This window comes from Camarhynchus parvulus, chromosome 4 (assembly GCF_901933205.1).
Source record: "Camarhynchus parvulus chromosome 4, STF_HiC, whole genome shotgun sequence".
Classification (NCBI taxonomy): domain Eukaryota; kingdom Metazoa; phylum Chordata; class Aves; order Passeriformes; family Thraupidae; genus Camarhynchus; species Camarhynchus parvulus.
In genome coordinates, this window is record NC_044574.1 from 57,112,508 (window position 1) to 57,139,293 (window position 26,786).

The 26,786-nt window shown below is 42.4% G+C and overlaps 1 protein-coding gene across 4 annotated transcripts in view; it reads left to right on the forward strand.

Moving 5' to 3' along the window:
• Positions 1–26,671, forward strand: part of SMAD1 (SMAD family member 1) — a 98,161-nt gene extending 71,490 nt beyond the window's left edge. For all 4 annotated transcript variants that reach the window (XM_030948368.1, XM_030948365.1, XM_030948366.1 and 1 more), the window contains 6 exons: positions 3,640–4,262; positions 15,688–15,945; positions 18,631–18,747; positions 21,559–21,780; positions 23,790–24,046; positions 25,448–26,671. In XM_030948368.1, coding sequence (XP_030804228.1) covers positions 3,863–4,262; positions 15,688–15,945; positions 18,631–18,747; positions 21,559–21,780; positions 23,790–24,046; positions 25,448–25,591 — 1,398 coding nt within the window. In that variant the 5' untranslated portion in view covers positions 3,640–3,862 and the 3' untranslated portion in view covers positions 25,592–26,671. The remainder of the gene's footprint in view (positions 1–3,639; positions 4,263–15,687; positions 15,946–18,630; positions 18,748–21,558; positions 21,781–23,789; positions 24,047–25,447) is intronic.
• The last annotated feature ends 115 nt before the right edge of the window (positions 26,672–26,786 follow it).

The following is a 26,786-nucleotide window of genomic DNA, read 5'->3' on the forward strand; positions in this document are numbered from 1 at the left end:
TTCTGCCTGCATCACTGAGCCTGTAATACAAATAATGAAATTAGTAGAAGAGTTAGAGTCATTTCTTGTTTGCCTGAAACTTGGGCTAGAAGTTGTTTTCCTCCCCCATCCACCCCTCTGGGAGAGGATCATCTAATTGTCCAAACCCTTTCTCCACCCATCAAAAACAGTCATTTATGCAAAGTGGGACAGTTTCCTATGGGATCTCCTGTGGGAATTTGAAAGCACTCTCATTGAATATTTTAATGTCTGCTTCATGTTGCTGATGGAGTAACTATCTTTTCTTTGAGGGCTAGAAAAATAGGACTTCACTCTTAGGCATTTTGCCTAAATATGTTTGTTTACATACAAGGCTGGCTGAACAGATATGTATAGAAATATAATGCTGACTTATTTTTTATAGACTGAATACAGGTTTGTGTGTTAATCCAGAGATTACAAAAAAGACAACAGCAGGGAAGGAAGACAAATAAAACAACATCAGGATTTTAAAGGAGTTTGTTGATTCCAACACATCCATCAGCGGACAGAGCACATAGTAAAAAGTGCATGGGTTTGGAAGTGTAGAGAGTGTCTGATAAGTGGGTAACAACTCAATTTCCTTTAAACTGATGCCAGATGCCTTTTGGAGAGTGTTCTGTTGTTTGGCCCAGGTTTCTGTTTCATCCCTACCTCGTGAATAAGCAGACCCTTCCAGGGCTGGTGGTCACTTAGCTGCTGGAAATACTAACTCCCGCTTTCCCAGAAGGGCACGTGGATTTGGGGAACAAGCACACAGACTGTGTCATCTGCTGACTCGTGGTTTAATCTTTATTTTGCACTTCAGCTGATAAGACCACTTTGTGCAGAAGTAATACAGGAAATGATGCAGTGCAGAAACCAAGAGTGGCAGAAAGGGAAATGGAATGTACTGGCAAGGGCTCAGCCCTGCAGACAAGCTCTCTGCTTCTTGGAAACAAAAATCTCCACATACATTGTGGTTTGGGTTTTATTTGTTTGGTTTTGTTGTTGTTTTTTTCTTTGTCTGTTTGTTTGTTTTTTGTTTTTTTTTAGTTTAATATTGGTTTTGGAGCTTAGAGAAACTAGTGTACAGCAGCCTGTGAGTTTTGTCTCCCTTCCCTTATCTTGCTGCTTGTTCAGGGCTTGGGGTGTGCTTAGGCTCTATTTTGGAGGCAGGACTTGAGCAGGAATCCCTGGCTGGAGGCTGGTGCCCTGCTGGGTCCTGCTGAGCTGCATTATTCCCGAGCTCACCTCCAAGCACTGTGCCTAATGCTGTTCCTCCTGCTCCCAGCAGCTGTTGCCACAGAGATGCCACCATAGCTTTGATGCTGAGGGTGAAACTTGTTTTGGAGTGCATGATTGTGGGAGTGGAATATGTGTGTGCTGCAGGATTTGATCCAAAAACTTCAGAGAATCTGTTCCTTTGGTCTGACTGCTTGGGGCTGCATCTGAGTGTATCTTAGTCTGTGCAGAGCCGGTGTACTAGCCTGTGTTGGGGCTGGATTTTCAGGCACTGGTATGAACACACAGTCTTAACAGACAGGACTTTTCCTTTTTCACAGCAAGTAGCTGGGTGAAAAATGGGTCAGGCCTAGGTAGAACCACATCTGCAAATATTATCAATGTTGAATGAAGCTCTGGTCGAAATGTAGACTTTGTACTTCCTCCTTTATTAGAGCTTCAACTCAAGCCTTTTAAATCTCTTCTGTTTAATTGAAATGGAAGTGAAGGAGAAAGCTTTACTTAATAAACTACTGTAACTTGTAACTTTTGTGTGTGGAACTTGTATCTTTTGTTTGAAAAGCGCAGAAAAAAGATACATAGAATATTGATTGAGATACACACTATATGAATTGGGAATAACTCAGTTACAAACATTTAAAGCACATGCATTGGGGTTCTGGTAATTCAGTTCTTAAATTAGCGCAGCATTTTAATAGAGCACTTTACAGTGCATGTAAGGATAAAGTATACCTGGAGTACAGTCAGTGACAGTAATGGAGTTTCAGTTCATTTAACAGTATAGCACATGCCCACGTAACAAAACAAACTCTTAAATTTGCCCCAGGCGCATGCAAATCTTCCCTTGCATGGACATTATTATTTCAAATTCAGTTCTTCGCATAAAAGAAATGTACCAGTTTGAAGTGTAGGTAGACATGGCCTGTGACTTAGTCCATAATCATTATTCCCATAAATGTAGTTTCTGCTGTCAGCCTAGTAAAACTGAACCTCTGCAGTTAGGTAACTGTTCTAGTGACAAGTTAATTTGAATAAAGTAGATGGGTTTCAGCTTAAAATTCTTCAAATATAGTGGCATACTATGAAACCATTGCAGTGTATGACAGTCAAGAGGGTAAGTGTGCCATAGCATTTGCAGTTTTCAGGTCTACAATCTTTTCTTGGTATAGCTGTGAAATCCTGTCTGACATGGGTGTGCTGACACCTTCTATTCTCTGTGTGTATAGATTGCTGGTTGGTTGGGTGTTTTTTGTGTTGTTCTGATGGCAACAAAAACATTCATATCCTTTTCCCCTTCCCCCTTCCTCTGCAACCTGTTGGTATCCAGTCCAGGATATGTTTCCTGTCTTGTCTGTCTATTTGAAAATCAGTGGTGTGGTGCTCTTTGTCTCATTTTCCACCCCCTGCCAGTCCTGGGTCTCTTCTGTTTCCCTTGCCAGAGCCTTCTGCCTGCTCCCATCCTGGAGAAGGACAAAACCTGCTGCTCACTGTTGGGACTCCTGCAGATGTGGCATTCCTCCCCCTCTTGACCCATCTCTTCAGTCCCATTCCTTGTCTCCCAGCTTGAGGACTACTGTGCTCTCTAAAATCCTCTTATCTGGACTTCCTTGTCCTTCCCACTCCTTCATGAGTCCTTGAGTATATCAGGCAGACATTGCAGCATGAAGGGTCAGTCGATAATCAGTGAAGTTCATGATAGCTTTCCCTTATGGGCTGCTCAGGAGCTCTGAGGGCTCTTGGGTGGGGTGGGCAGCTGCAGTTTTCTTTCTCATGTGAGTGAGTGAGGCATAAGATCTTTCTAGTTTCACTTTTTTTTTTAATTTGTTCCTCAAAGTTGGTAAAACTGAACTGGTTTGGTTTTTTTGTTTTTTTTTGTTTTTTTTTGTCAGATTGAGTTATGCTCAGGTCTAGTGCAGTGATTTTTGAACTTCATGCCTGGCAGTTTTGGACAGAGCTGGGCAGCACATTGCTGTTGAGGCATATGGCTTCCAGCTGCTCTCTGAAATAAATAATAAAAAAAGCACTAGCGATCCTGCACTCTTTCCTTGGGATATTTTGCTGGTTAAAGTTGCAACAGCTGACAGGCAGATTGTAGCACCCCTCACACTTAATAGTGAAAAATTTAAACTGAGGGACTGTTTTAGGCTAGACTTAAGGTGAGCTACATTTCTCATATAGGGATGTACAGGGTTCAGCAGCAGGTCCTGCTGCTTAAATTTTCATCAGATGTTCCTTGAGTCCAGTCCTGGAGGTTGTCAGCATTTGTTGTTGTTTTGTTGTTGGTTGTTTTTTGATCACAACATTCTTCTGGGTTGAGGTGGGGGGTATTTTTAACTGCTGTATGTTAACTTTAAAGGTAAAATCCTTTTTTTCCTTCTTTCTGACACTCTCCTTTAGGTTGTCAACCAGAAGGATTTAGAATAATGAGAAGGTTGTGGCCATCAAGGGGGGATGTCAGCACTGCCTTCCTGGGATTGGAGGATTGAAAAGGAGAAAGGACCAGAACTGTTTGATCCAGGCTGCTTTTGACTTCTGGCTCAATCTGCTGTACCCTGGTGGTGGTGGAAGAACAGGGCAGTGGTTCCTGCTTGGTTCTGTGGTGTCACCACAGCTGGTCACCATGAATGTAACAAGTTTATTCTCCTTCACCAGCCCAGCAGTGAAGAGGCTGTTGGGGTGGAAGCAAGGGGACGAAGAAGAGAAGTGGGCAGAGAAAGCTGTTGACGCATTAGTGAAAAAACTGAAGAAGAAAAAAGGGGCTATGGAGGAGCTGGAGAAAGCACTAAGCTGTCCTGGCCAGCCCAGCAACTGTGTCACAATCCCTCGTTCCCTGGATGGCCGGCTCCAGGTGTCGCACCGGAAGGGGCTCCCGCATGTCATCTACTGCCGAGTGTGGCGCTGGCCCGACCTGCAGAGCCACCATGAACTGAAACCTCTGGAATGTTGCGAGTTCCCCTTTGGGTCAAAGCAGAAGGAGGTTTGCATCAATCCCTACCACTACAAGCGGGTGGAAAGTCCTGGTAGGTTCTTCCTTGTTTGTACCTTTACACCTTATCTGAGCAATGCAAAGTGTGGCAATTAATTATGTGACTCATCAGCTTAAATAAGCAAAAGTGGCTGTTTGCACATGTCAGATTCTTCCTCTGCAGTTTATCTGGATGTAAGCATTAATTAGCAGTTCTCCCTTTCACAGGGGCGAGTGCTGCACTTGTGCAAATGTTTTAGCACTGCATAGAGGTAGTCTTAGTATGTGTCTCAGGCTGCTGGGCCTGGTATCATCTGGGAATGTTGGTACCCACTATCCCTCAGTTAATTTGTTGTTTACTCAACTGTGCAGATCTGTGATTTTGTATGAAGCATTGCAGGCTAACATAAAGGATTTATTTGCCTTATCTGTGCATGAAAACCATTCTGACACACAGCAGTAGTAATACTTCTAGTATTAGTAGTAGTAGTATTTTTGAATTATTGTTTCACTTAATCACTTCAGTTTCTTCAGAAGATATTATTGTTTATAGTGTCTCTCACAATTGTTGCCTTTTAAAAAGATTCTGAGTTTAGACAGCAGATTATAATCCTCTCATTTTGAGCTTCGATAGCACTGTTTGATTGTATGTGAAATTCTACTGCCAGCTGTTCTGCAAACACAGGTTGTTTACCTGTTACCCACTGCCTCACTTCTTTTCTTAAGGTGCCACCCATTCTCTGTCCAGTCTCCTCTTCAAGGACCAACCCTCTTTTTGATAACTCGGTGCTTAATTTCACTCATGCAAGTTTATTATCAGGGAATACTTGCAGGGACTAAGATGAGCTGTGCTTGGATGTGTCATCACTAGTCTCCAGCTGTTTGTGAGGGTGTACAGCTGCAGAAATGCACTGCAGGCATGGGTGGACTTCCCTGGTTTAAGTGGTTTAAGTGTGGGAAGTCCATCAGTGTTAGCCATTTCACAAACTCTGCAGCTGTCTGTAGAGTGGCAAGGATACACAGAACCATGATGGAAATGAGGTTGTTGCAAGATTGTTTTGCTGTGGATGGAAATTGCATTTGTTTTGGATCTGCAATGCACAGTGCATATCTTGATGTTAAACATTTCCCTTTGCTGTGTTAGTATTAACTTGGAAATCATGTGAATGGCAGATGCAATACCCATAATGTATGTATTTACACAGCAGCAGCTTGAACAAAGGAACTCAGCTCTGCAAGAACAGTTCTGAAAAAATTTAAAATAAAAAAAAAATCTCAGCAATTTCATGTTAAGTACAAGAGGGATAATAAAGTAGTCATGTACTTCTACTGCTAGTTGTGTGCATATGTCTGGGTTGGTTGCTTGTATTCAGTATTCCAAAATACTGAAAATGAAGATTCCTGAAACACCTCTCTTTCTATCAGACTGAGCAACAGTGGGGCTCTTACTGTCATGCCAGATTTCATGTTCTAACTCATTTTGCTTTAGTATTGAAAACAACTACTGAGTCTGAGAACATTCTTACATGGACCATTCATGTCACATTTAAAACCAGGTATTTGTAAATATCCTGTCACTTCACAGAGTCATAGAATCACTTAGGTTGGGTAAGGCCTCTGAGATCACTGAGTCCAGCCTTTGACCAGATACAACCATGTCAACCAGACCATGGCACTGAGTGCCACATCCAGTCTTTCCTTAAACACCTTCAGGGATGCTGACTCCACCAGCTCCCTGAGCAGCCCGTTCCTACATCTGATCATCTTTTCTGTGAAGGAATTCTTCCTAACATCCAACCTAAACCTCCCCTGGTGCAGCTGGGGACTCTGTCCATATTCTGTGCTCACTTCAATGAGTTATGCAAGACAGAATAAAACTTTCAAAAGATGTCTAACTAAAATGTATATTTTTGGCTGGGTATATAATATAGGAGGGGTTTGTGTTTAGTCAGCCACAGATTGTTTTGAGGGATGCTGCAGGGAGCTGAGTGGGAAAATAGCTTTTGGAAACAGTGGGTAGCTGAACTCCCATTTGGCTTGGAGAGCTGTGCTCCATAACTTCTGACTTCTTTGTTCCTGTCCCTTTCTTGTTCTTGCTGTCCTCCAAACATGATCTTTATCTTCATTTCATGACTGTCACTCCCAAATTCCGCTAACCATTTTTTCCCATTTTTGCCAGGACATTAAAACACCATTACTGTCACATAAGTCACACTTTGAGATTAATGGGTAGTGGGAATTCATGCATGAGTCACCACTTACAGCAATCTGTGGACTCGAGCAGATATCAAGGTTTGTGTTTCCCAGAAGGCTTAGACCTGTGTTTTCTCTTGACAAAGCAGAATTGGAAACTCAGAATGTGTATGACACATGTTTTGTGTGCAAGGTACATCTTGAAGCTCTGGCTCTGCTTGACAGCGTGGTCTCTCTATTTAACTGTTTTGTGCAGAACCAGTTACTGGAGATCTGAAGGGTATGATCCATGCATGGGATGGCATCTATCCCTTCATTCTTCTGCTGATTGTTGTGTGATTTGTTTCAGTGTTGTGCAAGGTTTGAGGAATGGATTAGTGGTAAATCCTCAAATATGTAAAGTAAGCTAGTGCTCTTTGTTGGGAAGTCAATGCTGTGGATACATCTCAGTTTCCACAGTGCCAGAGGCATGAATGGATTTTCTACCTTGACACCTTATTCCATCCTCACTGTTTAGCTTGTGAAGATAAGCTTGGAAAGCATGAGAACTGGCATTCTGTGGTGTGTCTGCCAGCTCCAAAGCTTCACCTGAATCCAAATGAGATCTTTGTTAGCCAGCCCAGATAGGAAAAGGTTGTAAACAGTGAGAGGAGGCAGAAAACTGTCAGCAGTCTCAAAGAGGGACTCTCCCAGTGTCCCTGCATAGGAAGGGAGTGTGGCACCTGGCAGGCACATGCGTGTGACATGATAGCACCCTGCTCATGCCTGACCTGACCAGGAGGCTCTGCACAGGCACAGGGGCCTGTGGTGTGCAAATCGAGAAAACTAAACTCACAGAAAACTGCTTTTTGGCACAGTTAACTTGGCAAGCCCAGTGCTCTTAGCTCGCTCACATGGAGCCAGATGGGGGCACAGCAGCATGGGGGCCCAGAGTGGAGGTGAGGAAGGGTGGCCCTCCTGTGACACTGTGACACTCCTTCAGCCTGGAAGTAGGGAGCTGATGGAGCTGTGCTCTGTGGCAGGGTGCATGGGCTGCTCCTGCTCCTCGTGTTGTGCCAGCCCACAGTTCCCTTGTGCTGAACAGATCACAGGCACTTGTCCTCTCCCTGCTGTGTTATCTTTCCAGGCTGATCAGGGCAGCACAGGGGCTTTGTTCTGGCTGCAGGAACATCTGTTCCAACCCAGCCCTGTGGAAGACCTCTGGGAAAGAGTGGAGGTGGAGGGACATGAGAGGAGAAAGTAGAGACTTGTTGCTGGGAGTGGGAATGCAGCCTTGCACTTTGAGTGCCAGGGGGAAATATCTCCTCGAGATGGGTTGAAGTGGCTCAGTGCTGCTGTTCCCTAGTCTGCTGTGTGCAGAATTATTTCTGGAGCAGGGTAGTTAATGGCTGTCAGATTTCTCCCTTGGCAAGGCAAGGCAAAGCTTTTAATTAAGGAGGGCAAGGTCTGAATTTGATGCCTCTTAAAAATTGGCACATTGAGCTGAACTGGTGTGCTTGCTTGGCTGAATCTGCTGCTTCTCCTCAGTTTTATTTTTTGGTTTAGAGATACCTGTTGGGATTATCCTTAACTATGATCAAGACCTGCTGAATAGTTAGGTGTACTGCATACACAGAGGCTGGGAGGAAAAACCTGACACAATGTTTCTCATCTCTCTGAAAATGCCACAAATGACCTCTCAGGGTTTGCTGGAGAATGTGTCCCTCCTGAGACACTTCCTTCCAGTCTCTTATTCCTCAGGTTTCTGTGGAGATACAGCCTCTGCTGCCTCTGTCCTCAGTTATGGCAATGGGACCAGATGAAAGCTGTCATCCAGGATTTTAGGGGGAAAAAAGGGCCTGGATCCTGTTTGCTCTAACAGCAAAACAAAAGGAATGGAATACGGAACAGGGAGGATGAAGAGGTGCTTAAATTGCCACTGCTATTAAACATAATAATAATAAGTCACACCTCTAATGTGGCTTTAGGGGAGGAGGTTCAGTTCTTTTGCCTTAGCTAAAGGGGAAGGAAGATGAAGAAACTGAATATTTAATTTTCTTAAAGTGCTAGTGAACACTAGCTCTCCTCCATTCTGATGCAGATTTGTGTTTGCCTCTAATGTGCTCGCCCCATCGTCCTGCTAGGTTCTGACTTCGTAATATGTTACAAAGGAGGCAGAGGAGAAATTAACTTTGTTTTCATGTTTAACGTGTGGAAGTGGTTGAAGGTGCAGTTTCTCTAGATGGCTATCCCCCATTTTTTTGCAATTACAATAAAACATAGATAAAAAGGGCTGAATGGTTTTCCTCTGTTAAGCTTCTCTTCTTCAGAGAGCTGGCTTTACAAAGCTGATGGTGCCAATGTTCCAGCCAAACTGTGGGCAAGCAGTGGTGGCTTTTTGGTGATGCAGACAAATGGAGTCTCATAACAGTTGGATTTTTACAGCTGAAAACTGTGATGTTCCTTTCAATTACAAAGTGTGTTTCTGCTTCAGCAAGCTTGTTGCTGGCCAGAAACATTTTACCTGTATGTACAGCTGCTTTTTGCCCCCAGAGCAGGCCAGGTCCCCGGGCTCTGAGTAGAGTGGTAGGTGTGTCATGCTGCTTTTGCTCTTGGTGTGGACTCTCTGCCTATGACTTTAACATGATTATTTTCATACTTGTCTTTGTTCTCCTCTGCTTTTTGCTCTCAGTGAGGCTCTGAAAGGCAACACACCTACTGCAGGCTCCCACAGATCCAGGCCTGGTGGAGGAGAATGCCAGCAGTGCCAGGCATCAGGGAGAAGGGGAGAGGAGGGGGGGAGTGGAAAAGGCAAATGGGAAGCTGCTTCTGGGGTGTAAGGGAGGGCAAAATTGCTGCATCCCTTCAGAGTTAATATGTAGAACCAAGTTACAAAAATCCTTGTTCCTGTATGATTCCCAGAGCAGGATTTCTGCACCTCTGCAGGCTGGGGGTGAGGGAGCACAGTGTCATCCCTGAGAAATTTTGCTGTGCAGCCATGTGTGCACTTGGGTGTGACTTTAAAAATAGCATTGCTACAACAGGTGGGCACAATTATAGGATGATTCCCCAAAATAGCAAAAGCAACTGTCAGTTTGCTTGGCAAGCAGAATAAAACTTCCTTCATTTTGGCTTTGCAGAATTCAGTTCTAAAATTCCCCAGCAGAGATGAGCTGGGGGAGAGGAATTGAAATGAGGAGGTGGAAGGAGGGAATGGTCTAACAGCAGGGCTCTCCTTGTCTAGCCTCACCACGTGTCAGAAAAAGAACCTGCAACAGAGGGATAAAAGTTGTCAAGAAAGATATGTTTCTGTCGTATTCTATGTGTGTTTTCTTTCTTCAAAATTAACCAGACACAGATGTTTCTTCTGATTTGAGAGACCAGACTTCCAAGTTTTAACCTACTCAGTAGGATGGTGATGTGGCTTTGGTACAGGTAATTTGAATTCTGGTCTGTGTAAATGTCTAAGTTAATACACACTATCACTGTGACTGCTTCTCCACCAAATCTGCTTACAAGGACTGCCTCGCTAATGTGCATACAATTAGTGCTAAATTCTGAGACTGACCTTGGCAAATGTCAGTTTAATCAGAATGTCAGCTTATCAGAGCATCCGCAAATAAAATCTAATGTTAGCTGAATATTGTAATGCAGGAAATGTCCTAATATTACTTGTCAAATGCATTTGGACCAGATGTCTGATGTAAAAGCAAAGTCAGTAAAGTAACAACTGTTTTGCCTTTTTTTTTTTTTCCAAGACATACAGTCTTCATTTGTATCTGTGTAAAATGACAAATCAAGCTGTGGGGTCTCCCAAAACTGCAAAATAAAATTAAGAGTTGAGAAAACAAGACAGCTGTCAGCTTTCTCCTGGAGTAGAAAGTTTGTCTTTTTGTCACTCAAAATAGATTGCGGAATAGCTATAATTACTAGAACAGAGGTGTGGAGTGAAAGTCTCAAAGACTGGAATTTCTCCTTTTGAGAAACCAGCAAAGCAAAGCTGTGATACCACAGCCAAGGGTTATTGGAAGAACTTTAAGGAGTTCAATCCTCAGAGATTCCTTTTGACACAATGCTTATTAATTTTATATTTTTAACCAAGAATAACTCAGGCAACATGAGAAAACCTAATGACATGAAAAGTGTTCTCTCTACACAGTGTTTTACTGTTTACAAGCAAGGTCTTGGCAAGGCCTGGCAGTCAGAATGACTCCCTGGTGCTGCAGAGAGCAGCATGTCCAGCTGAGCATGTGTTGGTACCTGCTCTGTTCCCACCTCCCACCGTGGGACTGGAGTGCTCATCAGGATGCCACAGCCAGCTTCAGCTGCTGTGACCTCAAAGGCAGGAAATGAAGCTGCGAGTCTTCAGGAGGGTTCAAATTTATTAGTTTAACACTGCTGCTGTCTTTTGTTGCTTTTGTTTTGTTTTTTTTTTTCCTTCTCCTAACTCTTCCTTTTTGTTACGATTTAGTCTTTGCAGGATTTTCTTATTTCCAGATAGCGTGAACTTTTGTTTTAGGATTTTCCTCCTTCCCAACCTGCAGTTCTGTTTTTCTGGCAAAACATACGTGGCTTTGCATAAATTCAGATGAAAATGCAGCTATGTAATGCTTGGAAATTAAAGCACTCTGTCTAATGATAGTGTTGTCAGGTCTTCATTAGCACTGAGGGCCCTGTTGTGGTACAAACCCTTTTACAGAACATATGTCAACCAAGTCGTGGTTTTTAATTGCTTATATTTTTCTTTTTTCATTTCTTTTATAATTTTTTTGTTTTACAGAAGAAGTAGAATCTACTTTGGCAAGGAAAGTGGATTAAAGTCTGCTTTCTTATATGTGGCCCCTTGTATTTCCTTACATAGTCTTTCAATTTCCATACGTGGAAAGAGAGATACCTACCCAAATTTTCGCATAACATGCAAAGGGTGTGGAAAGAATGAGCCCTTGAGGGAAACTAGCTGTCATCTGGGCCTTGTGTAAAGTAATCAAAACCCATCTGGATAGAAAATATGCTTCTTTGAAAGTACAGCAGGTCCTTTGGATTGGATTAGTTTGAGGTTTTTCATAGAGAAACTTTAAAAAAAGAAGTTATATTCATAAATTGGATACTTTCTGTGTTTGCTAAAATCATTATCTCTGGAATGTGAAAATAGAACAAAAAAGAAAAGTAAGAAGATCTTTATTTAGGATAGCACAGCTGTTAGCTTTCTGAAGAAGATCAGGGTGACATGCTGGAGATAAAAAGAGTAGAGATCAGTTAGTTTCTTCAAAGGCCACTATTACATTTTCATTAAAGCATTTCTTCCTTGGTGTGGTTAGTCAGAACATTTATCTGAAAGCCAGGTTGCCTTTGGTCTGTCTTCTGTATTTTTGGCATTCTTGGCTCCTAGATGAAATAGCCCTGTGGGTTAAATTGCCCTATAGCTCTAATTTCTTTAATATAGCTCCTCTTGTTTGGTGCAGGCATACTTGGTCTGATTTGCATGGTAAAAACAAGCTCCCCAATTCCCAGGCTGGCTCGACAGACACGGGATCCCAGCTGCAGTTCCACAAACATACCCAGCCTGCTTCCTGGGGGCTTGTCCCCCTCTTCCTTACTGTAACCTTCCTGGTAGCAGTCCTGTGTTAACTCTCAGCTGCAGGTCCACATCCATAGAAAAACTTGGGAGCAAAATTTAGCCACACTATAGCACATAAAACCTTTTAATCTGGTGTTTGAAGAATTACAGAAATCAAGCTGTCGGGTGACTTGTGGTTCTACTCCATTAACTTTAATGAGCTTGAGTTGGCAAATCTGTTGCAGCAGCTTTTTAAGAAAACATTGTATTCAATATTATGTTTCCTTTAAATATATGCTGATGATACTGATGTTAAATTAAAAAAAAAAAGAAAGAAAATGAATTTTTTATTGTATCAGCATTCCCTTCCGCTGAAGAGGAAGGGAGGAATTGTGTTTGCAAATGGTCAGAGCCACATCCTGCGGAGATCTGCGCAGCAAAGATGTGCACTGCTTCATTAGTTCATAGCAACAGGTGTGCTGGCTTAGCACCGAATAACTCTCTCATGCTCTCTCCCCTTCAATTATTCCTCTTCCTGGAGCTGGCAGCTGCAGCAGAGATCAGCCTCCTCCCCTGCTGCCCTGAGCCTCAGTAATTTGTTATTCCATGTGGCTGAGGGCTGCAACCTGACCAGAAGCTCAGCGCCTCACACAGGGGCGAGGGGAGCAAGAAGGGTGTACGTCCCCCTTTATGGTTTGAGCCTCCTGGCAGCCTTCCATGCTCCCAAGGGCCCAGTCCCTGCTTATGTCTTTACTCCTGAGTGAGCAGCACTCAAATTAACTCCTCTGTGCTCCACTAGGAGCAGCTTCCCTGCAAAAAAGCTGGGAGCTGCAGAGAGATCAGGTTCTGGCAGTGAGTGACTTGGAGTTGGACTGCTTGGAGCACTGCAGGCTCTGTCCTACCTGATGTGGCCTTTTAGGACTTTTCCTCCTCATTGAAGGTTTTGTGTATGCAGGGAGGATGTGAATTAGGGGCAGCACTTAATATAAATTCTGCAGTGATATTTTTGAGACAATTTGTGTTGCATCAATACCAGTTGTATTCTTTTTCCCCCTTTTCCATGTGCATTTTGAAGAAGTTGGCAGCAGAGTTGGACAAAAAGCATGGGTTTGCATGAAGGACGCCTGGGAAAAGGAGACTTGTTTTTATCTCAAGTCCTTCTAAATTTTGCCAGTGGTTCTGCCCAACAGGAGAAAACATGTATATATACCTTGGGAAAATCTGGCACTGCATTAATTTAATTACAGAAAACATACAGAAAATATCCTGTTCTCCTGCTATTTTAAAATGCTGTAAATCATTTGGCTTCCTCTGATGTCATGTGTGTCATTGTTTAATGTGAGGTAGGGGATGGGAAAGGTAGGTGATGTACTTTCTGCACAAATTAACTCCATAAAAGTTAATGGTTTGACCTTCATCCACAGGAAAGGAAGAGATAGGAAAGCTGTGTTGTTTTAATGCTTAGAAAAGTAAGGAAGAGTCATAAAGACAGGAAAAGGAAAATACATTTTAACACATGATCTCATTGTTAATTTTTTCACTGGTAATTTATTATCCCAGCAAATGTTGACTATGACAATTAAGTACTACTTGACCTAGCTGCAAAAGGACTGCTTGATTTAACAGAACAAGCTTAATTCTGAGAAATCCTAATATTCAGAGAGCTTGGCTCTGACATATTGAGGATGAGGGGACTTGTGATGTCCACCTGAATGCTGAGTAACTTTTCTATAACAGCCTTTTCCAGTGGCATGTCAGGATGGTTGAGTTGGAGCAAGAAACAGTCTGCACAGCTGGGGGAGATGCAGCTTCTCCTGGGCTGTTTTGCAATTGAGAACTTCCACAGAATGACAGATGGATGTGTTTTGTTTCAGAAAGCACTATAATTAGGAACTTTGCCTATGCCTGGTAAAGTGGAGTTGGGTTTTTTGACATCTAAACAAATCTACTTAAGGGTGACATCTGCCTCAAATATTTGAGATATCTTGGAATCTCAGCGAAGTTGCACTAAGAAATTGAGAGATCAGATTAAATACTTAAAACCTGCTTCTGTTTGGGCAGCCTAAATTTCAGTAGTGAGGGTTTGGGGTTTTTTCAGTGTATGTTCAATGAAGATTTCTGGGATCAGATTGCTCCTGCATTAATGCCACTAGCAGGCAAAAATGGGAGCTTAATTACTCTCTTAGGCATATGCAAAAAAAAATCTGAGCAAGGGAAACCTACTTATTTTCTTTTTATTTAATCTGTGACTTTAGGAATAGAGAGTGAGTTTTTAGTGTGACATTCATTTATATCCCTTTTAAGCATGATCATAGACCTCAGACCTGGGCTACGTGTCGAGTGGTTATCCTGGTACTCTTGGACTCCAGGACAGTAAAGTAAATACCTGAGTGCTGCTTCTGTAATAGCAAAGTGCTGGAAGAGTAAAGATGCCTCAGTGTCCTGGAAGAACCTGTTTGTCATGTGAAGAAAATGTTGGGTTTTTTTTTTTTGGCAATTAGTTTGTAATTCAGGCTTTTAATAAAGCAGCTGTCTCCAAAACACCTTTCTTAATCTGAATGATAGCTATGTCTGTGTAGGTTTGTTGACTACACATGCTCCTGTTCCTCTTCTGTGTGCCCAGGTGTTGAGGCCAGAGCAGGAGTCTCAAGGAAAGGGGGTGGTAGCCTTGGCTTGTTTTTCCTGGGTTTTGTTGGCTTTTTGGCACCCTCTCTTGAAGGCAGACTATCTGAGGGGGTTTTTTTTCCAGTCCTGCTCAGACATGGAGTTGGGAAATGCAGGTTCTAAAGGGGGACGATGTGAAGAGGACTTGCTTCTTTATTTCTCTTCCACTACATTGTGCATGGACCTCCCTCTCCCTGACCTTGTCTCTCCTCTCCTATCCATCACCCAGACATTTCTGTGGAAAGAAGAGCTTTTAATCCTTCGGTTAGCTTGGACTTTGCTGTGAGGCATTCAAAGATAGAAGCTGAGGAACTGGAAAAAGAATTGATTCTTTTATCTTAATGTATCTGGTATCATGTTCATATTCCCAGTTTGAAAGAGACCTTTGTTTCACAGCTGAGAAGGCTTCAGAAGTGTGGTGAGACTCGTAGTTTCTGATGTTTCTCTGATCCCATAGTGGCACATAGTTGCAGCTCAATTGCTGCTCAGTTGGTTTTTTTGAACTACATAATTTTGTTTAAATTGCACAGTTTGTAAACTGACTTGAAGAGTTAATAACTGTTTTAATAGAAACTTGTAAGAACATAGTCTAGGTTAAAAATAAAATTACAGCTGTCGGGACCAGACTGAGTTCAAGGCTTATTAGTATTGTCTTCAGAAAAAAGAAAAAAAAAAGTGTTCTTATTAGCAAGGGTTTGGGTTACAGGCCATTAGGTGATTAGTCAGATGACAAGTGCAGCAGGAGGAACTGCATGTCAGCATTGTCAGGCTCTTCCCAGCACCTCTTTGTGCGAGTGAGACTGAAACACAGAACTGTGGTTTGTTCTTGGCTCCTCTTCCCTGGCCCTCTGTGAAAGCAGGCTCCCATCTGGCAATCCGGGGAGCTGCGGGTTGGAGCTGTGCAGTATCCGGATGTGAGGGAAGGAAGGAGCTCTTGCTTGGACATGTGCTCCTGGCTTTGACTGCCTCGTTTCTGAGGCACCTGCGGATATGCCGGGGCCGGGGAACAATGTGGGGGTTTTTCCCCTATACACCTTCAGGACTGAGTCTCTAACGCTGTGGCTTTTCTCCCTTTGTCCCTTTGCAGTTCTTCCTCCGGTGCTGGTGCCGAGGCACAGCGAGTACAACCCCCAGCACAGCCTCCTGGCGCAGTTCCGCAACCTGGGGCAGAACGAGCCCCACATGCCGCACAACGCCACCTTCCCGGACTCCTTCCAGCAGCCCAGCAGCCAGCCGTTCCCCCACTCGCCCAGCAGCAGCTACCCCAACTCGCCAGGGAGCAGCAGCAGCACCTACCCCCATTCTCCAGCCAGCTCAGACCCAGGAAGCCCTTTCCAGATGCCAGGTACGGTCAGCTTCCCCTGAGAAGGGTGTACAGATGTTCCAGATGCCAGGTATGGTCAGCTTCCCTCGAGAAGGGTGTACAGATGTTCCAGATGCCAGGCACAGTCATGTGTACAGGGTGTTCCAGATGCCAGGTACGGTCAGCCCCCATTGAGAAGGGACAAGGTGCTTGAACATCACTGCTGTCATGGACTTTTTTGCTCAATAACACCAAATGATCAGCCAACACTTGTGTTTAATAGCAAGCTAACACTTTTAAGGTAATAAAGAGTATAGAATCTCTTTGTCTGGTAATATCGAAGGCCTTAACATTGTGCCTCTTTCAAACACACTTACAGTAGAACTCTTGTGAGGTGTGGGGAGGGATCCAAAATGTTTTGGGGACCAGTTCAGCAGTTTAGCCCACAGAGTGTAGTGTTCAATGCTCCAGAAGTGTGGTGCTAGAGATCATCCTTGCTTATGATCGTAAGTTCAGCACAAGGCTTTAGTTCTGCAGAAAAGGGATATTTCTCAAGGTAATCATGTTACTGTTACTTGATAAACAATTTCTTCTCATAGTGGTGTAATTCCAAGAAGCTTCAACTGAAAAACAGGCCCTTAAAATAACTTTCAGGCTGTTTCACTACCTACAGTCAGAGAAGAGCCTTCCTTTGTTGACTGGTGTCTGTAGAAAATTCCATGAAGCTGCCTTTTTTTGCTCTTTACATGCAGCTGGATAAAAATACTACAGAAGCAGTCTGTGGTGGATTTCTTGATATAAATGCTGGGAGAAGGATGCAGTACAAATGCTCACTGATGTTGTTTGCCTGTTTCCTTCAGGGGCTGAGGAGAGGGTATGTGTAAACAAAGCAGCAGATTTGTGAAAATCTGTTTCCTATTACATGAAATTAATATCCATAGATTTCTTCTCTTGCTAATTGTTGCAAATTTTTCTCTTGTGAGTGAAAATTACTGAATTTGCTGGAAGGAAGGAAAGAGCTTGTATTGGTTTTTCTAAAAAATGTGAAAATTTGCTGTGAAACTAGCTGTCTTTTTTTTTCTTTTTTTTTAAACATGATTGCTGTGGTTGGGGCTTTTCCAACAGAGATAAAGACCTAACAAGGTCTTCCTGAATGCTGGCTTGTGGAAGTTCACTAGATCTTTGAAGGTCTGTTCTGTCCACATGCCCTTAATGTCTGCAGCTGCAGGGAAGAAATTGAGTTAGAGGGGAGGTCAGGATACTGCTGTCCTTGTTGCTTAGCTCTGGACAGTTGTCCATCCTGCACTAATGGGGAAAGAGGCTGACATCTGGAAAATACAAAAATAAAGGGGCAAAGCAGTTAGCCTTGAAAACTTTTTAGATACTGCTTAATTAGTTGCCTGTGGCCTTGGAATCTTGTGCATGACCAACATGATGTTTGCACACACAAGCATTTAAGCCTTAGTAAAACATGAGACTCAAAATCCAGTGCAGTTTGTTAAGGTTTTAGTGCAACCCTGTTGCCATCTGTGTCTTTCTCTGCTGCTTTCTCATCCACCTGAATGTGTTCAAGTAACAGAACTAGCCAGGCACCTGCCAGCATTAGATCTAAAATACAAAATACCTGCTAAACAATAAGTTAGTTAATAAATTTCATGAACATATGTTTTCTTAAGAAAATACATGGAAAAAAATCTGAACAAAGCCACCACTCCACAAAAAGACTCCCAAACTTATAGAGCATTCTCCTGCCTTTTGTTCATGCTAATTTGGTTTTCGGAGTTTTGGAGTCTCCTGTGATTATTTGCTGTGGTAGTTTGCAATCCATACTCTCAGTAATGGAAATAAATGTGGGATGAGCAGCAGCAGAGACATCACAGATGTAATCTAATCCCAGCTTTTGCAGCAAAAGCTTGCAGGGATCAGGCAAAGGTTTCTAGCTCTTGGATGTACCTCTGTGCAATTGATCTGGAGGAGAGTGTCCTCTGATCTATTGGGAAATGGTGACATTGGCAACCTCCTGCAGCTTGTAGGAAATCTTTTGGGAAGCTTTCCTGGGAGTGGAATAGGCAGCTGAAGGGCAGTGCTGCCTGGGACACTTCAAACATATGTTAATGAGTGTGGGCATTGTGCATGGGCTCCCGTGCTGGTGATGCAGCCCTGAATGGGACAGGACAGAAACACTGACACAGAAATTCCAGACCCACAAGGTCACTTTTGTAGGATTTGGGTTCCTGAACACTTTCTGCTATTCCCAGTCTAGGGAAACAGAGCTAATACTTTGCACTGACAATGATAAGGCCCCGGATATGCTGGGATGTTTAAATAATTTGCTGGTAGAATTGTGTTGGAAACAGAAAAGTTTCTGTTCACTTTTAACATATTCAGTATCTACTGCTGGCTGGGCCCTGAGACCTCTTTGTGCCCTGATGTTTGTATGGCACTTTCAGCCTGCAGAACCGTGGGTTGGAAACACAGCTGAGCTTTCTTTTGTGGCTTTATGTGGGGGTGAAGTGACTTGTTTTTATTGCAGTTGTGCTTAATATACACAGCAATTCTTTGCTTTCCTTATTCGAGGTCCATGATTGCTTTTTCAGATTTCTGGTGGGTGGAAGTTTATAGCTGAGTCAGGCTGGAAGCATTTCCAGGCTCAGACTGTTTATGTGGATATGTAGATGTGCTTTAAAGAGAGGAAAGCACTCATGTATCTGCCTCTTCTATATTTAGCTGATACTCCCCCGCCCACCTACCTGCCTCCGGAAGATCCGATGACACACGATACCTCGCAGCCCATGGATACCAACATGATGGCACCTGCAATTCCCCCTGACGTGCACAGAGGAGGTAAGAATGCCTCCTTCATGTTTTCTTCTTCATTTCTTAAGAGTAAAGAACCTCCAGAACTTAGGAGTAATAAATGACTTTTCATTTTGGATGTTGTTCATGAAAATTTTTGTCTGCGGAAAAGAAAAAAAATTGGTCATGTAATTTTTCTTCCGTTGTTGTAAGGGATGAAATAGTAAAGCTGGAGATTATTTATAAATGTAAATATTTATTTAAGAGAGAATCTATCCCATGACTCTTTAAAAATGTAAAATATATGGAGGTTATTACTTTCTTTCTCCCAGCCAACTCAAAATCCAAGGTAATTTTATGTTTTCTATTGGGAACTTCCACTAATCTCTGAATGGAAAGAACTCCTCTGAGGCTGCAGAATACAGAGTAATCTGCCTGAGGTGTGGCATTGCTAGAGAGTTTAAAATTCTGTATGAAAAAAAGGCCTATTGCTTTATGTGCTGTGACACAGACATCTTTTTACACATTGCTTGTTAAAGCCACAGCAGCAGCCATGGCTGCTGAGCAAAGGGTTCTGTGCCTCTCATCATCACCTTGTGAGAAATGAGCCCTTCAGAGAACACTTCAGCTTGCACACTTGTGGCCCATGCCAAGAAAGAGCAGCAAGCTGGGTGCTGTGCCAGAACGATTATGAAGATCACAGGCGCATGAACAATTGAACTGTTGTGTTTTGGATTTTTTGGTGTTGGTGGGGTTTTTTCGGTTTTGGGGTTGGCTTTTTTTTTTTTTTGGTACTTGTTTTGCTGCTAAGCTCAATGTCTGGTTTCAGGTAGTATATCTGCCCTCTTAGCACAATTTGGATGGCTTTTGTGTTAGCCTGTTTACTCTCTGCTTGGAATGAATTTTGCGTGTGATAAACTCAGTCTCTAGCATTTCCATTTTTGCTGCTCACACACACTACACTTTGAGGGTATGAGTAGTTTGCAGGAATTTGAGGCCAGAAATTTACTGCCTCAAAATACATTTCTCAAACTTTATGCCTAACTGCAGACCTCTGCATGTGTGTCCCTCTCCCAAAATGTGTATTATAGAATTCCTCTAACACATGAGAGATGATAAAGAAAAAACAGTTTACATTTTTCTTCTTGGTCTTTATCATTCAGCCATTTCAAAATAAAAATTGTCTATTGACATTTTTCCCTTCTAGTAGTTTAGTACAATGGATTTTCCTCTCTTTCCCTTAATTAAAAAGAAAGACTTCCAGGTGCCTTCACATGTTTATTATTCACATATATATGCTGTGATAGCACGACTTAAAAAAAAATCTGCTGCAGGTTGTAGAAGAAAAGTTTTTACTGTGAACTTACTGCATCATTTTTTGTTGCAAACTTTGTAGAAGCGTGTTCTTCATGGTGATTTGCTAGTCTTAAGAGATTTGATTGAACAAGCTGCATCCTGTCAATGATGTTGGGTAATTTCCATTGTTGGCCCATGCTGGGAATAGAGAGACTAAACGCACCTGCTCTGCATGACTTAAAGCAAATGTGAGGAAGTCAGTATGAAATCTGTGTGAGAGAGATATGATTAATTCTGTAAGAATGGCCAGCTGGCAAGATTTCTTCCTGACTTTGAGAACTGGGGCAAAGCTGCAGCTTTGATAATTGCTGGCATCTTTATGGGAATTAAAAATGTAGCAACCTCTTAGTAATAATTAAAGACTGTTTTTTCTTCTTTTTTCTTTCCTTGTCAACAGTGATGTGAAGGGATAGAAAGTGCCAGATTATCAGGAAAAATCAGCTTTTTACCAGTGTTTTTAAGCAAGTTATTAGCGATACATGCTATGCTCAGAAGTTTTGCCACAGTGATGTAGGATGTGTTATCCTGCTCTTGATTATTTGCCACCTTTTGTATCTATTGTGTACTGCTGGTTTGAGGGTGACTTTTGGTTTTTTGTTTTTGTAACAGAAACTCATAGTGGTATGATCTGTGAACAGAGGAAAATATGAACACTAATCTTAGTTGATTGATATCAGTAAAATCTTGGAGCTGGGAGAAGGAAACCTCTGTCCAGAAAAAAACAAGTTTTCCCATATTACCAGTCTGATTTTCATTTTAGCACTTTGCCCTGTAGTGGGATCTGCAAAATTGGTGTTTCAGCAGCAAGTACAACTTTTCAAGTCTTAGTAGTAAAATTGTGTCCTTCATTTAAAAGAAGGCACTCACAAAGCAGCCACAACCCCCCAGTAGCCTCCTTTTATTTGGGGCTGTGCTTCATGCATGTTCTGCAGACAAATATCAATCTCTCTCGGGTTTCTTGAAGTCTCCTACCATTCTCCCAAAAAACCCAGGAGAAAGACTTGGCCACACTCTGAATGCTGTAAGATTGATCTGCTGACTGTATATTTAAGCTGCCTTGCTGTAAAGTGAGAAATGGTCTTTGATGCAGTTGTGCGATGCTGTTTCTTCCTGTTGCTATACAACTTTGCAGTAAGCAAACAGGTGACTTGGAGTTAGTTAGTAAAATGAACTGAAGTAGAAATCTATCTACTGAGTAGGAAAGAAAGCTGGGTTGTAGAGTTGCAGCATTTCTCTGGTGTCACTGTAAGAAAATGGGGCAAGGGTATTGGGGCACTGCTTGGGATGTGCCCAGGAGCTTCCTGTACTTTTCTGTTCATACCTAGTGCCAGCCTTTGTATCTTCTGAGTCTTGAGTTGAAATTATTTTACTCTGTGTAGCCCAAATCTGCCGGGTTAGGACTCTTTCCTCCTCAAGGCTGTGTTCCAGCACTGTTGGGCTGTAAGGTTTCCACTGTGGCTTTGCAGATGTCCAGGCTGTAAGGTTTCCATTGTGGCTTTGCAGATGTCCAGGCCGTCGCTTACGAGGAGCCCAAGCACTGGTGCTCCATCGTCTACTACGAGCTGAACAACCGCGTCGGGGAGGCGTTCCACGCGTCCTCCACCAGCATCCTGGTGGATGGCTTCACTGACCCCTCCAACAACAAGAACAGGTTCTGCCTGGGACTGCTCTCCAACGTCAACCGCAACTCCACCATTGAGAACACCAGGCGGCACATTGGCAAAGGTGAGTTTGGGATCTGGCCATCCATTGGCAAAGGTGAGTTTGGGATCTGGCCATCCATTCTGGGTGGGGGTGCTGTTTCCCGAGACATGACAACCTGGGCCAGTTCTCTCAAGAGTAAACTCTTCCCTAGCATGTGGGAGAAGTGCTTGTGTTGGTAAACATATAATTTTCTGGCCTAGTCTTATAAACAAAGTATTGTTCCTACCTGGTTTGTAATTACAGGAAGCTTTTACCCTTAATCGATTTTTATTTGCCTGAAGGCTATTGAAATCTAAATTAGAGGTTAAGGCAGTTTGTCTAATGAAATGTCTTGATTTATCTTGATTATTGCTGTATATGAAAATCCAAATTGTGGTTCTTGGCACCAAATGTTTTAGCTAGCCTTAGTTCTAACATAAATTAGCTATCCTAACATGTATTTTGGGAGATAACCTGCTAAAACAGTTTATTCCAAATGCATTTTTCACAGGCTGGTGATTCTTTCAGTGGGAATTTTGTGCTTCCGTTCTGTGTCTCAGCAAAAGAGAAAATCTTCACCTTTATGCCTGACTAATACAGTCCTCTTTTCTGAGAACTCACCTGTAATGCAAATGGCAGGCAAAGCTGAGGTTGCCCCCTGCAGTGGGCCATTCCTAAAAGGCATATTTTTTAGGTATTTACATTTTCAGTAAACTGTAAATTTTCTGAGACAGTTGAGGGTTCAGCATGCTTAAGCAGTGGGGTAGATGTGCCAGTTCATGAAGAGGAGAAAAAAACTGAAGCTGAAGAGAACTGTCGGATCCTAAAGTCTGAGCCCCCAGTCTGGAGAGCTTTTCCCTTCATGAGAACTTGTGCAGCTCTCAGTAGTGCACCACACCTGTGTTGTGCCACTCAAGTGTTAATACTTCTTCCTTCTTTTCCTCCCCATTCATCTTCCCAAGTATCAGGATATTTATTTAACACCTCATTCATTTTTCCTGTTAGGAGTAACCCAGCTGCAGGCAGAGCTCTGCTGAAGCACTTAACTGCGTGTGTACCAAAGCAGAGCGTGGGAGAGACAAGGATGCAGTTCAATAAGTAAAGGTGTACAAGTAATGGTGATGTGGAACTTAGTCTTTGAGAAAGGAGGAGTAAATCCCAAACTTGAAAACACAGCCATAAATGTTTTTGCAGATCAGGTGGCAGTATGTATCTACCCACACAGTCAGTGGCAAAATCTTACATGACAGAGCAGTCAAGGCTTTCTTACTGGACTGCAGTTGAGTCTTCTAATTCTCCATGTTCACCTCTGTGATTTGTGACATTGTGGGGGGTGAAAGGTTTAAGTAGCAAATAACCCAATTTTAAACACAGAAGGTAAATTTTCTTGCTTTCTCAAAACCTTTAGAATTGACTCCTACTGACACAAAGGTTCTCAGTATAATACTTTTTTGGGGTTTTGCTGCTGTGGATGACAAGTGAAAGAGCAGGCACTAGATGGGGAGAGGACTGTCAAATTGGTGTGTAGCCTCATTTGGCAGATAGGTCTGAGGAATACAAAGGCCTTTTTTTTCCCACCTGGCATTCTGGAATTAAAGCTAGCTGACACTCAGGCTACCCAAATTAGCATTCAAGACTTTTCCAAAGAATCAAGCTTGGGGCTGCTTCAGTATCTACAAATGATGCAGCGGGTTTCTGCTCTCTTTGCTTGCATTCCCAATTACTGCTTCACTTAAATATAATGAGAAAAAGTTAAGTGGTCATGTTGTCCAATGGAAGGCATGAGAACTCCTGTGCTTGCTAGTTTGGTGTTGTTGAATATACAACGTGTTGATTGCCCATACATACATACATACATACATATATACATATATACATACATGCATACTCTTCTTTCAGATTGCCTGCTGATGAAAGAGAAAAGTGGAAACGAAGACAGATGATACTCTGATATGTAATTAAGGTTTATCTCTTTGAACAGAAGCCTATCTCTGTGGAGACAGAGCATGAAAACAGACACAGAGTGTGAATTTGCCACCTTCTCCTTGCAGGTGTCCATCTCTACTACGTTGGAGGGGAGGTGTACGCTGAGTGTTTGAGCGACAGCAGCATCTTCGTGCAAAGTCGGAACTGCAACTACCACCACGGCTTCCATCCCACCACGGTTTGCAAAATCCCCAGTGGCTGCAGTCTGAAGATTTTCAATAATCAAGAGTTTGCTCAGCTCCTGGCTCAGTCTGTGAACCATGGCTTTGAGACAGTGTATGAGCTTACTAAGATGTGCACTCTCCGGATGAGTTTTGTAAAGGTATGTGGGCAATTTGCTTGAGATTATTTTGTAAGCCAAGTAAATTATTTTTTCTTAATGCAGTGATTTTGAATGGTCCACTAAGTCCCTTCATCGGCCTATTAATGGCTGTTTAATTTTAAGGATGGAATTGCTCGTTAAGTCTGACAGATCTTTGTGAAATGAAGTATTTGTGGACAGAAAACCATCTGACCCACATACTTAGAAAGCTTGAGGTGACTTACAGAAGATGTTTCTTCACATAAGTCCTCTATATCTTGACCAGCAACTCCCAAATTAGGAGCTGTAGTCATTATTTAGAATAATATGCATACCCTTCTATTCTAGGAAGGCATGCAAGGTCAGGATTTGTGATGTGGCTGTTGTGTGAGTATCAGCATAGGTACTGATATGAAAGGGCTGGTCCTTAAATGAAAGTAATCAAATGAAGGTGGTGATATGCTGCAGTCCTCCTCATGATGGGAGGATGAGAACTTTCAGATGTGTTAAGACAGGGGTTCCTAATATGGAATAGGCTGTTTACAGCTCTGCATCCTACAGAGTTGTAGGGCAGCATTGCCTAAACAGTCAAACAGGACCTCTTGTGTATTGGGAGTTGCACTGCACAGTGTTCAGAGCTGCTGCCAGCTGTGCTGGGAGCTGGGAAATTCCTTCATTAGGGATTAAACTAATACAGAGTAGAGCAAACTGTACCTGCAGATGTCATTGTTTGCTCTTCAGACCTGCCCCAAAAATGGTTCACTTACAAAATAATTTTGAATGCTTTTAAATATCTCTTCATATCTTTGGTAATTACTGTAACAGAATCAGGTATGAGCTGAAACAAAACCTGTCTTAAGTATAGAAACAGCCTGATGGGGGATGACCATGCCCTCTTTCTCCAAGGAGGAATGTTTCTGACTTACTGCTCAGTTTATCATCCCCATCCTGAGAATGATACTTTGGTTCTTGTCAGACAGATGCCTCACCCCCATTTCCACATCAGTCTTATCACCTCATCTTTTAATTTTTTGATCTGTTTGGCAGCATTTCCACCCAATTTGTTCTATTTTCAGTCTTGGCAGAGAAGATTTGAATATTCCCCTCTTTAGAGGCTTTACAGGGACCTCAGGCAGCTGGCAGTGATGTATGGGGAAATTCTGCACTGCTACAGATTTTGTCTTTAAAGACTTCCTTTCCAAGAGATCTGAAATGATACTTTTCCACTTTTATGGGTTTTTTTTAGCTTCTGATTTGTTTGTTGAAATGTGATAATAGTTGGTGGGTGCTATGGGTGCTGTGGCACCCTGCTGATAATGACTGTTGAAAGCTATTTTGGTAGGAAGTATGCTTTTCATGTATTTAGTATTATAATATAAGGTGATTTGTTTTTTCTTTCCCCGCTTATGATTCTATTTCCAGGGTTGGGGAGCTGAATATCATCGCCAGGATGTAACGAGCACTCCGTGCTGGATAGAGATACATCTCCATGGTCCCCTTCAGTGGCTGGATAAAGTACTTACTCAGATGGGCTCTCCTCATAATCCTATTTCTTCAGTGTCTTAAAAGGTCCCAAGCTCCTGCATTTTGGAAACAGTTGAGCCTTGCATGTACTTGAAAGATGTATGAGTCAGACACACGTTTTTATTTTTTTTCCCCCCCACTCAGCTGGCAACAGCTGAAAAAGAGCCATGAAAACACTTGACTTCTGTGACCAACTGCTGGGTTCAGAAAACAAAGATAAATAAACCCCTTTGACATACTGTTGGTATAAAGAATTTTAGTTTACATTGTAATGTACTGTTGTGGAGTTGATTTACAGGGCTTAGTACAAGAGGGACAACAGAGCCAAAGCCAAACTCAGTGTGCTGGACAGAGTTCCTGAAGGATTTTCCTGCAGCCGTCGCTCTTAAGGTTCTCCTTCCTTACATTCAGCACTCACTGGTTTCCCCCCCCATCCTCTGGAGCTGAGTGTGGATGTTGGCCAAGTCTGCTTCTTGCAGCCTCTCTTCAGTACTTCTTGGAAACACTACACTGATGGCTGCTGTTCGCTTTAAAAGTAAAAGAAAGCATAAGGTTTAATCTCAATAACTGTGTGCTATCTCTGAAATTGTGTCCTGACCATACTGCTGTAAGAATGTTAGGTATGTTCTTTTGCTAAATGTATGTATGGTGTATTTGAAAGTTTAGAAATTAATTAGATTTAGCCCATAAAGGAATTAGGAATATTTGAATGGGGGGAGGTGGGAGTGGGAGGGGAAAATGACAGCTGAAATGTAGAATATATTGTAAACATAGCGTGTTAGTTTAAACTGAGGTCTGAATTTTATTGTGCATTTTGTTTTCATAGTGGCTTCATCTTGTTAGTTCTGACTATTTTTGCCTCTTCCTTTTCCCCCAAAGCAATTGTGCAGCTTCTTTTACCCATGAAGAGGACAAAATTATTAATTACTGCAGTTTGAAGGCGGTAGCTCTATGTATTTCAAGACAAATTTGTACAGAGTGCTCTTTAACTATTGAGCAGTTTTATACAGTTTATGTAACAAAAGTAGGCTTTTAATTTTGTGAGTGAATCTTGTTTTGCCAAACCTAGTAACTGTTAATTGTCTGGAGGACTTCAGTATCCCTGTGGAGGTCTGTTTCAAACTTTAAAAAATATATATATTTTTAATTTTTTTTCCTGCTTGGTTTATTTTCTTCTCTTTGCTCTTTTATATTCATGTAAGCTGTAGTACTTTCAAGTACTTTTATTCCAAAACTA